The following is a 13,348-nucleotide window of genomic DNA, read 5'->3' on the forward strand; positions in this document are numbered from 1 at the left end:
AGAAGGGTTGCACTGTCACCAATGTGGTCAACCTTCCTTGTTTAGGGTGTGATCACACCAGAAATACGGGTTCTGGTCTTGGGAGACCGGGGTGAGTTGCATGCCGCAAAGCTGTGTCTGACGTGGCAAGCGGGATTGATCCAAACCTCGCACCACAGGACAGGAGGCCATCCCTGAGGTGAAGGACTTGTAATCCGAATCGGTTTAATCCATAAGTGAAGAAATGGCTTCGACTATTTGACTATCGTAGCAGTAGGATCCTCACCCGTCAGCACTACTACGACATAGTCAGGCCTGCGAGGTTGCATCGCCAGGCGGTTAAAATATTGCCAAGATAATCAGAGCACAGACGAAATCACCTTCCAACTTTGGCTTCCTGCGCTCTTGCATGATGCATTGCGTGCTGGGCATGCATGTTGTAATGAGAAGCTCAAGCCGCCGTAATCACCGCAGACGAAGTAGCAATTCTTACATTCAAAATCCACACTTGCGTCAATCAGTACTCCCGTTAATCGGTCTTCATCAACAGGCTATGTGACGATCTTTTGGCATGACACTTGAAAATCATCCAGTCGCAAATGATACGAAGAGATCAGACTCAGAGTCATATTTGTTTGTTCGTCCTGGAACGACTTCGCAATTCCCAGTAGACAATGAGATTTCTCCGCCGGTCTCCGTCTTGCACATCGATCCACTTCGCATAATGGAAGGTAACTTGTGATGGTTGATCGGCTTCCATGTATTTACATCTTCAAATAGAATATTACGATCCAACCTTTTTATAAGCAATTACTCTCACCACTTGAAACCAATTTGTTTTATCGTTTCGTTGTCCTTTCCAAGTTCTTGTCGTCTCTAGCATTGGATGATGTGGAGCTCAATTCCGGTCAATATGTTGTGTTGGACTTTCCCGCAAGCGGCACGCTATGATTCGTTGACGTAATCCATCATCTCCACCAAAGAATTCTCCCTCACCCTTCCAACCTCCAGCATATTCAGCTCTCTCGTCAACAACCTCATCCAACACGAAGGTATGTGGCCTGCTGAAACTTCATGGACTTGATCAGAATAATTGACAATGTGTAGATGGAGCAATTTGCACTCCAGTCGGCGCATTCCGGCGCTATCAAGCATCTCCACCTCATTCAATTCTCCCCGAACACTGCCGGGCTCGCGAGGGAGATCCGGCTGGCCGTAACTGTCGTCGTCATCGGCTGGGTTACCGTTACCGGTATCAGGGCATTCTTTGAACGTGCAAGACGTTGAACTAAACTCATGTGCACTCGATGTCGGCAGGGATGTATGTAGTCTAGATACCGTACAGTCTGAGTGGCTGACTCTCGTCTTTGTCAAACTATTCTTTCCATGCCACGATGAATCGGCGGATGGAATAGTCACCTGGATCACGTCTCGCGTATAGCTCTTTACCACAAATACAACCAGACTTTGGTAGCAGCTGCAAGCGTTGAGCATTCCAAATGTCAAAGTAGACCAAACAATTTCAATGACAGAAACACACATCAATTGAAGAACTCATACGGCAGTCTTGTCAATGCAACTGCTTTACGCCTAAATCAGATGCTGAAACCTTCTTCTAACCGATGTACTTCTTGCCCATCATCCACTCGTCCTTGTTGTAGGACTTGGGCCAGACACCACCTCTTCCAGGGGCTAGGATGCCGTTGGGGTCGAGGTTATCGTGGATCTCCTCGTGCATCTTCCACAGCGCACCTTTGTTGAAGTCGTATGTATCGGCAACTTGGTCCATGAGTCCGACGTGAGTTCGGAACACGCTCCAGCCATTATCCTTCCACTCCTTCAACAAAGTACGAGCCAGCCACTGGGCGCGACCTCGCATATCCTTGTCCTTGCGATCGTAGGGAATGATGCAGACGTTATCTGAATTCGTGTCAGCAGTCATTGCAGAAAATCTTTTTCAAGACAGACTTACGCATAGTACGGAAGTAAGCCACGTAATGGCTGATGTAGTCGATACCAGCCTTGGCGAACAACTCCTTGGCCCGCGAGTATTGGTCCCAGACGGCGCTGCCTTCCAATCTGGAGATAGCGGCCACCATGATGACGGAGCAGTTTGGTAGCCACTGCTTCATCCAGGCAAACTCACCCATCGATGAGATGCCCTGCAGATATGTGGCACGCACACGGACAAGGTTCTGCTCATCGGGGTTCTCATCAAGGGTAGCCCACTTGCTACCAGGAACCTTGGTCATCTCACGCTTGATGTCCTCAATGAGTGCCTCGCGGACCTTGTCAGAGCCAAAGACCGCACCGATGTAGCGCCAGCGACCAGTGTTGAGCTTCTTAGCCATCTTCTCAAAGTCCTCCTCCGGGATGACCTCCTTGTGAGAAGCATTGGTGTAGCTGGAACGGGGGCCGTAGTGTGCAGCTTCAAGAGTAAGATTGCGCAGACTGACCGAGCTTTGTAAGGTGCCGTTCTGATACGTTGTTAGATGAGATCAATTCTCGCAAACGCAAGACAACCTTACCAAGTCGAGGGGCTGAATACAATCAACCAGTGCCTTGAGATCTGATTCCTTCTCGAAGGTTATGGAGAAGGGGGTCATGCCTTGGGGCGCCGGCATCAACTGTGTGGTGTTAGCACCATTGAGAGCTCACGAGTTCGCGGGCCCGGGATGCTTACCCAGAAGCCCATCTTCGTAACAATGCCACTGTTACCCTGCGAGAAGATACCATCGTTCATCGGACCCCAGCCGTACGGGAATAGTGCGAAGCACTCATTGAGCGCCTGGTCGGCGGGGTGAACACCTTCGGCGGCCTGCTTGCGACCCTCTGGACTCTGAACAGCACCCATGCCCATTCTGACGACTTCGCCATTAGGCAAAACGACTTCCATACCGCTGTGCTTTCCCCAGCGATCACCGTACAAAGAAGCTCCTCCGCCGCGATCTAGGGCATTACCAATCATGGAGCCCCATCCGAGTCCAGATGAGTCGACACGGATCCTGTCGATGAGGTTGTGCTCCTTGAGATAATCACTCATCTGCATGAAAGTCACACCGGGCTCGACGATGCACACGCATGCGGTGGTATCGACGTGAAGGATGCGGTTCATGTGCGTGCTCAAAACCATGACAAGTGAGCCAGGGACCTATGAGATGAGATTAACTTGAGATTCATGAAGGCATGCCACATAACTCCGATGGGGCCAAGAACGCGGCAAACCAATATACCAAACCAAATTGACCATGATAACGTACTCTGGGTGCAGATCCTCCGTAAGCAAGGTTCCTGCCAGTGCTAATGGGCCACAGTGGCATCTTGTGCTCGTTGGCTGCTGCGAGGATTGCTTGAATATCTTGGACCGTTCGAGGATGGCAAAGTGCAGATCCAACCAGCTCCTGCTCATCATCAAATGAGCGGTAGTAGTCATGTGTCCGGCAGTTGCGGCCAAAGTCGTCATCTTCGTAGCCGTCCAGATCCATCTCTGGTGTGATTACTTGAAAATTGTCCTCGCCGACCACATCAATGACCTTCTTAGCGAACTTGTCAAATGACGCCTGCGTCATGTTCGGGGGGAGGAACTTTGGCGTGTCCACATCTTGGCTAGACCCGTTGGCACCGCCATTGGCAGCGCCCTTCTTGGAGCCCATCCAGAAGTGACCTTGGGTAAGGTTAGGAGGCACTTGAGCGGTTGTCATGATTGCGGTCTCAATGAATCTTGCGGTTGTGTGAAGAAGGAATACAAGGAAATGACGTTGACAACAGTAGCTATTAGAATAAGCAGTAGGTTTGATGTGACAGCACCTACTCCTATAGTGCTCTCAAGCCATGTGTATATATATGGTCACTTAGTCGAATGAACGGCTTCTTCGGACAAACGACATGTCAATATCAACTTTTGCCAGGCTAGGCATGTCTTGCTGTCGTTACTTCCTCCGAAGCAAAATGCACCAGACTCCGTTCCGAAATGCCAATCGGGGCGGGTGGAGTTTCCGCACACTGTCTATTCTACGGACATCAACAAATAATAGCAGTGATACCGTAGTTGGAGTTGTGTGGTTGCCATATGCAAGTCATCGGGCTAGTCGTTAGGGTGTTGTGTTGCAAGGTGCGAGAGTCTAAGTTGGCATGTACTAATGCGTCAATGTATCGGAGTTCCCCCAACTTTCAAGTCATCTAGTGCACCCCTCATGTTCTTGGCATGTTCTTGGAATACTTGAAGGCTATAATTTGTGTTACCGTTTATCTCGTCTCTTTTCATTTCAATTCGCTTCTTCAGCTCGCGTAAGGGGGATGGTGTACATCAAAGTCTACACCCTCCTGCGCAGTGTCCGCGCCTGGGAAATTTACTTCTCATTGAAACTGCAAGAGCGAGGATGGGGAACCTTTCAACTTAAACCTTGTAGCTTTGGCCCCTGAGCCGCCATACATACAATACAAAGACATCCGAAGTTTCCGAGGGCGTTTTGACCATAGAGCGAACCATCCGGCATTAGCCCGCTGCTACTATTTTGATTGGCTTCGCCAACCGCACGGCAGTAACCGCGCAGCCGTCTAGTGTTTGGAAAACCGATCACCTTGGACACCCATCCCTATGAGCTGGTCTCCCGTCGGCTGCCCACGGAAGGCCGCGGATGAACTTGCCCGCACAAGATAAGGTGGTTAGGCCAATAACAACTGATATCGTCAGTCATATACCTTCGAGCAGTCTCAAATCAAGTCGCGTCTGATATGGGTCTTTCGCGAGGGAGCTAATCAAATGCGGCCGGCGATATTGCAAGGCGTGTGTCGTCAAACGAAAATCCGCTGGCCTCGTTCATTTCCAAATAGCCTTCGCATGGAGCTGGTCCTTAACGCCGCTTGACTGGCAACTTTGCCCAACGTCGCAGTTACCTTTGCCCTCATCTTACTAACTTTAGTGGTGCTTGAAACGAGCTAAAGGAGGGTTGGCATCGGCTAGATACGTCAGACCTACGCCTTGGCACTCACATTGAACGACTTGGTCACCCAAATAGGCTTCAAAACTTCAATCTTAATATCGTGAAGATGGTGAGTATCCAAGTGGTGGCGCCATTGAAGTGGTGTCCATAGAGATGGTGTGCTTTAACAACATGTAAACCTGGGGCAGGTGGGAAAGATTGTCTTCAGTTCAGTCTGGCCGATGGACTGGATCCGCAACCTCCACGCCTGCCCTCCAGCCCGCCACGGCCCCACTGCCATGCCGCACGATCAATTGAAGCCTCACGCGCCGCCCTTCGGACTCCGCTTACATGTCACATTGAAGATGTTCTGATTTTAGCTCGTAGAGTTCCATCGTGCTTCACATGTACCCTTCCCCGAGGCAGCCCGTCCAAGCATTCGGGATTGAGTGACAGATGTGTTCTAGGTTTCCCGACGGCAAGCCGCCGGTTTAGCGGTCCTAGACCCAAGGCCGTCCCTGAATGAGGCAGGTGAAGCGTTTTTCGTATTGGTCGGCGCACACTAGTCAGTTCAGGATTGGATATATTCGCCGCAGGAGACGAACTTGTGCAAACCGTCAAAGGCAAATATAGGCGAATGGAAGCGTGTAAGTCCGTCCTCGCGTTGTCGCGATTCGCTCGTACAGAGTTACTGTGTAAGGCGAGGCCAAGAATACCCGCCGTATATAGAGTGACTTGCTCCCACATGCTCTTTGAGAAAGTTTGCTGCACGCAGTATACTTATTTGACAGCTGTTATCCTTCAACACCTACAGCAACTCATCATCACTTCAGTCTCATCTTTACAACCGTTCACTACATCATCATGTCATCTTCAGTCGCACCCGCACCGGTTTCTCTCCACCCTGCTCTGTCTCGACACTCTGAGAGGAGTAACTCTGGGAGGAAGTCTCCAGCGCAGAAGAGCCAAGGTCGGACTCGCGAGCAGATCTTATGGCAACTTCATGGGCAGAATGTCCGTATCCCAGATCTCGGGAAAATGATGGCAGACTGGCCCAAGGACCAGAGCATGCACTTAGAAGCCGTCAACTCAAAGATTCTTCAGATTATTGAGACGTAAGCACTCAATTTCATCATGAGAAACAAGACGAACCCAACTAACACGCTTAATTTAGACATGCTGTCAACGACACTGTTCGCATGCGCCTAACCAAGGCCATGCTCTCATCTCAGTTGGCCGGCTGGTACCCGTACGCCTCATGCGACCGCATCGAGGCTCTCACCTCTTTCCAGGCGTGGATGTTCATCATCGACGACATGCTCGACCAGTACTCGCTCGTGCACAAATTTGACTTCGCGTCCCTGCACGTCATGTTGGCGGACTGCCGCGACTTTGTTGAGCGTAGCCTCAATGTTGCCAACACCACGGAAACCGCCCCTTTGCAATACAAGGACCACGACGCTGTTGTCTCATTTGACGAATACGCACAAGCCGTCTGCAAGTCCTACAGTGACAACCGTCCGTACCGTGCGCGCATTGCCAAGGAGGCGATCGCGACTCTGGACGGTTACCGACAGGAGGCTCTCAACCGCTACGCGGGCCGCATCCCCACTCTTGAAGAATATCTCGGCTACCGCGAAGCGTCTTCCTGCATCATGCAGGTTGCGGTGAACCTCGAATTTGCTAACGGTATCAGCCTACCCGAAGAGGTCATGGAGTCCGAGGAGATGCGCGAGCTTTACCGAGCGGCTGTCGCTGTTGTCTGGGTTGTCAATGACATCGTGAGCTTGCGCAAGGAAATCAAGGAAGGCTTTGTGGAGAATCTTGTCGTGCTACTGTCACATGGCAATGCCCAGAAGGGCATTGATGGGGCTGTCGCTAGACTGGAACGCGAGGTCGCGGCGGTTAACGAGGCATCTGAAGCTGCCCTCAGGCGGTTCGCTGACACGCCGCACAAGTATCACGTCTCCCTACTTGCCAGGAACTGCAAGAACATGTGTATGGCCAACTGGCTTTGGAGGTAAGTTTGGACATTAAAGCTCGCTCAGAGACAGTTATCGCTAATTCTTTCACTTCTACAGCATGAGGACACCACGATACTGCCTGTGGGACGTCAAGCCGGACGCCGATGGTGGTTACAACTGGACTGTTGACGCTGAGCCCGAGGAGTCCTAAGCCTGCTGTTGACTCGATGCTGGACATTGGTATTAGCGGCACACATGGGATATGGTGTCAAGTTCATTCTTCATTAGACTCTCATGCCATCGATAGTAAAAGCACAAGAGACGTTGGAAGCATTGTTCATCTCACCTGTTCAACTGCCGTATTCGGCCTATTTGGTTTCACTACGGGGTAAGCCCTTGCTACGTAACGCCGCGTTACCAAGAATGGGACTTCAACAGATTTTGAATGGTCAGTGAAATGTGGCGCCGCCTTCTTGGGTCTACTATCGGTTTTTGAAGCCGTTCAAGTATCAGCCTAGGATTATCTTGTGATGATCCTGCCAAATGTGATGACAGATGGCAAAGCGATTACTATACTTGACTATGTAGCCGCAAATCTCTTCTCGAGTCAGTCCTTGCGTCACGGGGAGATTCGAAGTTGGCAATCGATTTCTGACATCACATCTGGATAAGTTTTGCTTCACGCTTGCTTGCAACTCCTTTTCGCGGTGCCACTGGGCAGAAATTTTCGAATACCGATATGTCCCTTCCTCTTCACTTACTCGTGCAGGAATGGATTAATCATGCAGTTTTGGGGCAGCCTCATATGTCATGAAATCATCTTCGTTGGAAATGCGAATGCCATTGAATAGAATCAGCTACACCTCATCCTCAACCCAACATCCGCTACCGATGCTACTTTATCTACCGGGGTTCGTAACAGAAAATCCCTTGATGGGGAAGTTGAAGTTGATGTGGTGCCTCTCGATATTTCCAACGCCATCAGGAGTGTAGATGGACTTATCCGCCTCCTTGCTCGACTCATAGTCTCTCCAACCAACGAATCCAATCCACACGGTTCCGTGATCGGGAGTGTCTGTCGCACCAATACCCGAGTGAGCAGCATGGCACCCAGGCAGTGTCTCCGCCTTCTTGAGCGTCTCCGCCATCGCCTCACGGTTGCCGGTGCAGTTGCGGATGGTGATGACCTCGCAGATGGGACTGTTGATCAGCTGCGGGGGCGGGGGCACGAATGTGCGTACGTCCAGGTCGAAGCGAGGACACTTCGTGGGCATGGGCCCGGCGATGACGGGCTTCAGCGCCTCGATGGCCTTCTGGTGGTGTTCAGACTTGCCGAAAGCGGCGCGGTTCTCGAGAGGAGCCCAGGCTGTGAAATCAGTAAGTCGGCGGAAACCACATCTGGATGACCAAATTCACGAACTTGCAAGAATCTCCAGCTTGCTTGGATCTTCCTTCCAGGGTCCCCAGCGGTAGCGGAAGTAGCCATCGGAATCCTTCACCGACAGCAGGAACTTCTTGTACTCCTCTTTCCAATCCGGAACATCACCTGTGACGTCGAGAATGATACGCGTGGGGCCGAGACTTGGTGGACCAGACATGATGAGCGACGATGGTATTGGTTCAGGGTGGTTTAGTCAAGCGTTGTTGCGTCAGTAATTTGTTTCTTGAAAACAAGTCAGCAGACACGAAGAGCGATCCGTAAGGGTCTTCAAGTTCTTTATAAGTATGAATGGTGCTCGAGAGTCCGACATGATCCCATATCTTCGGCGTCAGATCATCAACGCAATGTTGACAATGCGTATGGCGAAATGCTTCTCCTTCTGGAAAGCGAACAAGAACTTAACTTGCCTGGTTTCACGCATGGTCGACCCATGTTCAAGCTGACCGCAACACATGCCCTTTTGGCTGGTCCGTTCTGGACGTCCGGATGGCAGTTGAGATGATGGAGGGGCGCACGTCCGCTTGTCAGATTGGAGAAGGGCCGGGGGTAGCCTGAACCGAAAGTCTGTTTGGGTTTTGGAGAACGAGACACGGGTGATGAAGACCGGATACGTACAGGAAATGACGTTCACAACACCCTCTTGCGTTATGCCTTTAAGGAGCCAACCCCTCAGGAAACACACAGACTGGCGCAGCTTCAGTGGAGTTTCTAAACGCGAAGCCCTACGAAGAGGACGTGTTTACCCTGCGAGGATGACACGGTTGATCCCGAGCGGGAAGCCTGTTCTGGAAGAAAGCTTGGTATATTGGAAATACGCAGGTTGGCATTGGTTGTGCCCTGGTATTCATGCCGCCATGTCCATACCGTCTGTGCTGCGACCCCACCCCCATCCGAGCATTCACACGCAAGCCGTGCGAGCATTTTCAATGGGTGGAAGGGACTGACTGCGCGACCTAGGTAATCCATGTAGCTGATAATGTTCACGGAGCTCCGTGAAATCAGAGACAGATGTCATTCCAGATCATTATCTTGCGCATCATCGACTGCAGATACAGCAGGGTCGCTGCTTGGTGATGGACGGGCGACTAGGGCTCAGATAGGTCTTGCAGTGGCCATACGAAAACGGGAGGCTGGCACGAGCGTTGCATGACGTCTGGCAGAGATGGGGATCCGGGGGACAGACTGCTAGCAGCATTGCAAGCATGACCAGGATGTCAAATACAAACTGATCTGTGCGGCATGTCAATACATTCGACGACCGCCATGAGCCTTTCCATGCGCGCTTCTGGAAGACGACACCTACTAGCTGTGCTCTCTAGAGCATACTTACTTCCTTCAAGCTGCTTTGAAAGACAGTACCTGCAGTAGATCGAAAGACTTCAAGTGAAAGGACTTTGAGCATGCCAAGAAGCATGGCTGCGAACCCCCCTATTCCTCCGTGGAGGGGGTGGTGCGAAAGCTTGAATGGTAAACATTTCAACCAACCCGGTCAAGGTTTATCGTCACAAGTTGCCAAACCCCCCACCTCTTTCCGAAGTTGGGGTACCGAAATGCCATGCGCGAAGAAAGTTCAGCGATACTAGAGCTCAGCTCACAGGTTTGGACCCGCTGACTGAACGGGCGGAAGGGCTTTGGGGGAACCGATCGCAGGCAACAAGCTTTGGGGCGGAGCTATCTGAAGCTGTTTGAGCTGGAGCTGTGCCTTGGGAAGCTGGCAAGCTGTTTCAAGCTGTGAGCTGAGCTCCGGCTCGGTGATATCTTGCGTGAAGGCCGAGATCATTATCCCGATGTTAGTTGATAGTTGATCAATTCGATTGTGCCATGCAATCGGGCTATCATCGAGCTGACTATGATTCCCCTCCATCGTCTTGATCTTCCCGCTCACTCGAGCTAACCCTCTCAAGAATTCGCTGTCTTGAGTACGCCTCCACAAGCTCCGTCTCCCTCCGACTGCGAATCTCGTCCAGCGCTGGCTGGGCAGTCAGCCACGCGGCGATGAGCATGCTCTTCATCTGCCAGTTAGAACCGAAGCGGCGGGCGGTGTACCACTCGACCCCCAGCCTGCCGAGCTCCGGTTTCCAGGGGAAGTTGGATACGAGATGAAGGCGCAGGATCGACGGGTACTTGTCCAGCTGGAGCAGCGCTTCCTGCGAAGCGGCGACGTACCATCTTGTGCTGCCGAGGACGAAGCCGAGTGATGAACCGATGATAAAAGGCAGCCCGGCGGTGCCCCAGATGCTGGCGCCGACGAAGGACGCGGCGAGGCCGACGAAGGCGGCGGTGGCTGTGCCTGCTAGCATGCTACGTAGCATGCTGTTGCCAATGGTCAATGATGAATGGTGATTATTGAGATGGGGGTCCTTACAAGAGACCTGGGCCACTATCAACAGTTAGAGATCACAGAAACAGTAAAGTAAGAGAAGCGTGGACTAGGTGCGGCCCGAAGCGGGGGTTGACAAACTTGACATTGCCCCAGCCGCCCAATATCCTCAATAGATTAAAATGCGGCTGAGCATTCTGGCTATACTCCGTCATCTAGCACGATGTTGGCTCAGCTGTCCTATGCCTGGAGGCTTGAAGCCGCGGGTGGCTGGCGCGATCTTACAGCGTATTCCTGCATGGCGATAGATGCACCGAACACCGACGTGCTGGCTGTCCAACGTCGATGGGGGAAAGGTGACTAAAACCGTGGATCTGGTTGGTCAACGAGAGTGAGTTGTCGTCTGAATGCTACAGAGGTCCGGTGATGTTGGTTGCGCCGCTCCACCACCCCCCCAACAAACTCAAACATCTGCCCGGCAATGTCTTGGCGAATCATATGCGGCGGAGGCGCGTGCCGATGGAATGCTGCCGGGAACAACGCCCATCATTGCCTCAGGCTACAGGAGGAATATGCCAGGCAGCAGCTTTCTCCCTTGCTCATCTCAGTAAGGAAAAACTGCGCTCGTAAGATTGTATGTGGCCTAACACCCTTGACAGCAGAGGTGCCTTTGCTGTGCCGTAGACGAATACCTCGCGGGATTAGCGGGCGGTCCGCCGGCACGCTCCCCGGCGGGATGGGACAACAGCACACACATCACTTTTCCCGCTGTTTCGTTCCAAGAGTCCAAAGAGTCCATCCGGTCTTCCGCGTTGACAGTGCAAAATTGAGCACAGTATGCCGTTGTCAATTGATGCATGCAGATGCAGGATGCAGGTTGGAACGCGGTGCAGGTGCTGGATGATATACGCCCCATATGGACAGCGAAAACGTCCGTTTAATATAATTGTCCTCGCTTTCGGCCTTTTGCAGCGATCAATATGAATAACCTGGACTTTCAGCCCCTTATTAACCCGCAGAAACGTCGCCAATCGGAGCCTACAAGCACCGATCGGGTCCGGACATTTTGGGGATGACCGAGCTGCCCGGCTTACAGGGCCCCACAATCACCTCAGAATCCACACTGTCTCGGTCCCGGGCGTGCCCGACTCAGCTCAGCAGGCTGAGCAGTGACGTCGGTTTAAATAATTGACAGTCGTCTTCAAAAAGGTTCCTCTTGTTAGAAACATTTATCAGACATCGTGTGTACAGGCAACGAACGACACACAAATCTCGCAGCGGCATTAGATTCTTGGATTCATACAGCAAGCAAGTCATGGCATCAGTAACGGTACGGCGGTTCCGCCCCGCAACAATCGCGGCCACCGTCGCGGCAGGGGGCATTGGTCTGGGCATCTTCTCCAAGATGATGATCGGGAACGCAGCGGCGGAATCAGGGGCGCCGCCAAAGGTGTTTGGAGCTGGTCCGGCTTTTGTGTCGCTGCCGTTGGAGAGCTCTGAGCAGGTGAACCACAACACGAAGAAGCTGCGGTTCAAGCTGCCGCAGAGGGATGCTGTAAGCGGGCTATCATTAACATGTGAGTGTCAATCGCATCAAGGATGAATGAGTCTTTGCGACTAAGAAGATCACAGCTGCCGTCTTGACAATGTCATGGCCAGAAGGAAGATGGTTCCCCGTCGCGAGACCATACACGCCCGTCCAACCACTAGGTAAGACTAACCGCCTCATCATCCGACCAAACTAGGCTGTTCATTGCTCACACACCGCCTCACTTCGCAGACGACGCCGGTTACCTCGAGCTCATGGTGAAGAAGTACCCCGACGGCAAGCAGAGCACGCACCTGCACTCCCTCGCGCCGGGCCAGAAGCTGCTCTTCGCGGCCGCGCTCAAGGGCCACCAGTGGAAGCCCAACAGCTACCCGCACGTCACGCTCATCGCCGGCGGCGCAGGCATCACGCCCATCTACCAGCTCGCGCAGGGTATCCTGCGCAACCCGCAGGACAAGACGGCCATCACTCTCGTCTTCGGCGTCAACTCGGACCAGGACGTGCTCCTGAAGAAGGAGTTTGAGGAGTTTGAGAGGGAGTTCCCCGGGCGCTTCAGGGCGGTGTATACGGTGAGCAACCCCGTGGCCGGGTCGCCGTACCGCAAGGGCTATGTGACGAAGCAGCTGCTGGAGGAGGTCGCGCCGGTGCCGAAGACGGCGGAGACCAAGGTGTTTGTGTGCGGCCCGCCGGCGATGGAGGCGGCGCTGGTTGGGAAGAGGACTGTGCCTGGGATTTTGCAGGAGTTGGGGTATCGCAAGGACCAGATTCATCAGTTCTAGGGGCCCTGGCAGGGAATTTTCTTTTGTTCGTTGTACGCGAAGAACAAATACCGGCTGGAGGGCGTTTTCGATCGCAGAGAGCTATCCTTTGTACAAAATAGACCACTTACACTGGAACGATTCGATGGCACTCTGCTGCGATTTTTCAGCGCTCGCTTCAGTGCACAATGCCGCAACTTCAGCGCCCTGGGCACTGGAACACCTCCAGCGCAGAGGCATGCGCCACCATGGACGCCGGAACTGGCCCCTGTCGCCATCACAGTAGACCCGCCTTGCTAGCTCAATCGGTAGAGCGTGAGACTCTTAATCTCAAGGTTGCGGGTTCGACCCCCGCGTGAGGCTCAAATCCTCACCGCGATTGACAGAGAACAATCAAACGGGTTTATTTTTTTAC

General features: G+C 52.6%; 5 protein-coding genes and 1 non-coding gene across 6 annotated transcripts; 3 read left to right on the forward strand and 3 right to left on the reverse strand.

Annotated features, from left to right (window-relative positions):
* Positions 1-1,594: 1,594 nt before the first annotated feature.
* Positions 1,595-3,680, reverse strand: COL26b_009600 (uncharacterized protein; the record flags this gene model as incomplete). Its single annotated transcript, XM_053182323.1, has 5 exons — positions 1,595-1,899; positions 1,952-2,456; positions 2,508-2,606; positions 2,663-3,130; positions 3,240-3,680. 5 exons carry the CDS (start codon positions 3,678-3,680, stop codon positions 1,595-1,597), a joined length of 1,818 nt encoding a protein of 605 aa, XP_053033703.1.
* A 2,259-nt stretch (positions 3,681-5,939) lies between these two features.
* Positions 5,940-7,076, forward strand: COL26b_009601 (uncharacterized protein; the record flags this gene model as incomplete). The annotated part of the gene is made up of 3 exons (XM_053182324.1): positions 5,940-6,016; positions 6,076-6,921; positions 6,983-7,076. 3 exons carry the CDS (start codon positions 5,940-5,942, stop codon positions 7,074-7,076), a joined length of 1,017 nt encoding a protein of 338 aa, XP_053033704.1.
* Positions 7,077-7,764: 688 nt separating this feature from the next.
* On the reverse strand, positions 7,765-8,463 carry COL26b_009602 (uncharacterized protein; the record flags this gene model as incomplete). Its single annotated transcript, XM_053182325.1, has 2 exons — positions 7,765-8,231; positions 8,286-8,463. 2 exons carry the CDS (start codon positions 8,461-8,463, stop codon positions 7,765-7,767), a joined length of 645 nt encoding a protein of 214 aa, XP_053033705.1.
* Positions 8,464-10,153: 1,690 nt separating this feature from the next.
* COL26b_009603 (uncharacterized protein) lies at positions 10,154-10,618 on the reverse strand (the record flags this gene model as incomplete). Its single annotated transcript, XM_053182326.1, has 1 exon — positions 10,154-10,618. The coding sequence occupies one exon, from the start codon at positions 10,616-10,618 to the stop codon at positions 10,154-10,156; it is 465 nt and encodes a 154-aa protein (XP_053033706.1).
* Positions 10,619-11,941: 1,323 nt separating this feature from the next.
* On the forward strand, positions 11,942-12,954 carry COL26b_009604 (uncharacterized protein; the record flags this gene model as incomplete). Its single annotated transcript, XM_053182327.1, has 2 exons — positions 11,942-12,203; positions 12,407-12,954. The coding sequence occupies 2 exons, from the start codon at positions 11,942-11,944 to the stop codon at positions 12,952-12,954; spliced, it is 810 nt and encodes a 269-aa protein (XP_053033707.1).
* Positions 12,955-13,223: 269 nt separating this feature from the next.
* Positions 13,224-13,296, forward strand: COL26b_009605. Its single transcript has one exon. It is a non-coding gene; the product is annotated as a tRNA-Lys (tRNA).
* The last annotated feature ends 52 nt before the right edge of the window (positions 13,297-13,348 follow it).

This window comes from Colletotrichum chrysophilum (assembly GCF_026319265.1).
Source record: "Colletotrichum chrysophilum strain AFK26 chromosome Unknown scaffold_94, whole genome shotgun sequence".
In the NCBI taxonomy this organism is placed as follows: domain Eukaryota; kingdom Fungi; phylum Ascomycota; class Sordariomycetes; order Glomerellales; family Glomerellaceae; genus Colletotrichum; species Colletotrichum chrysophilum.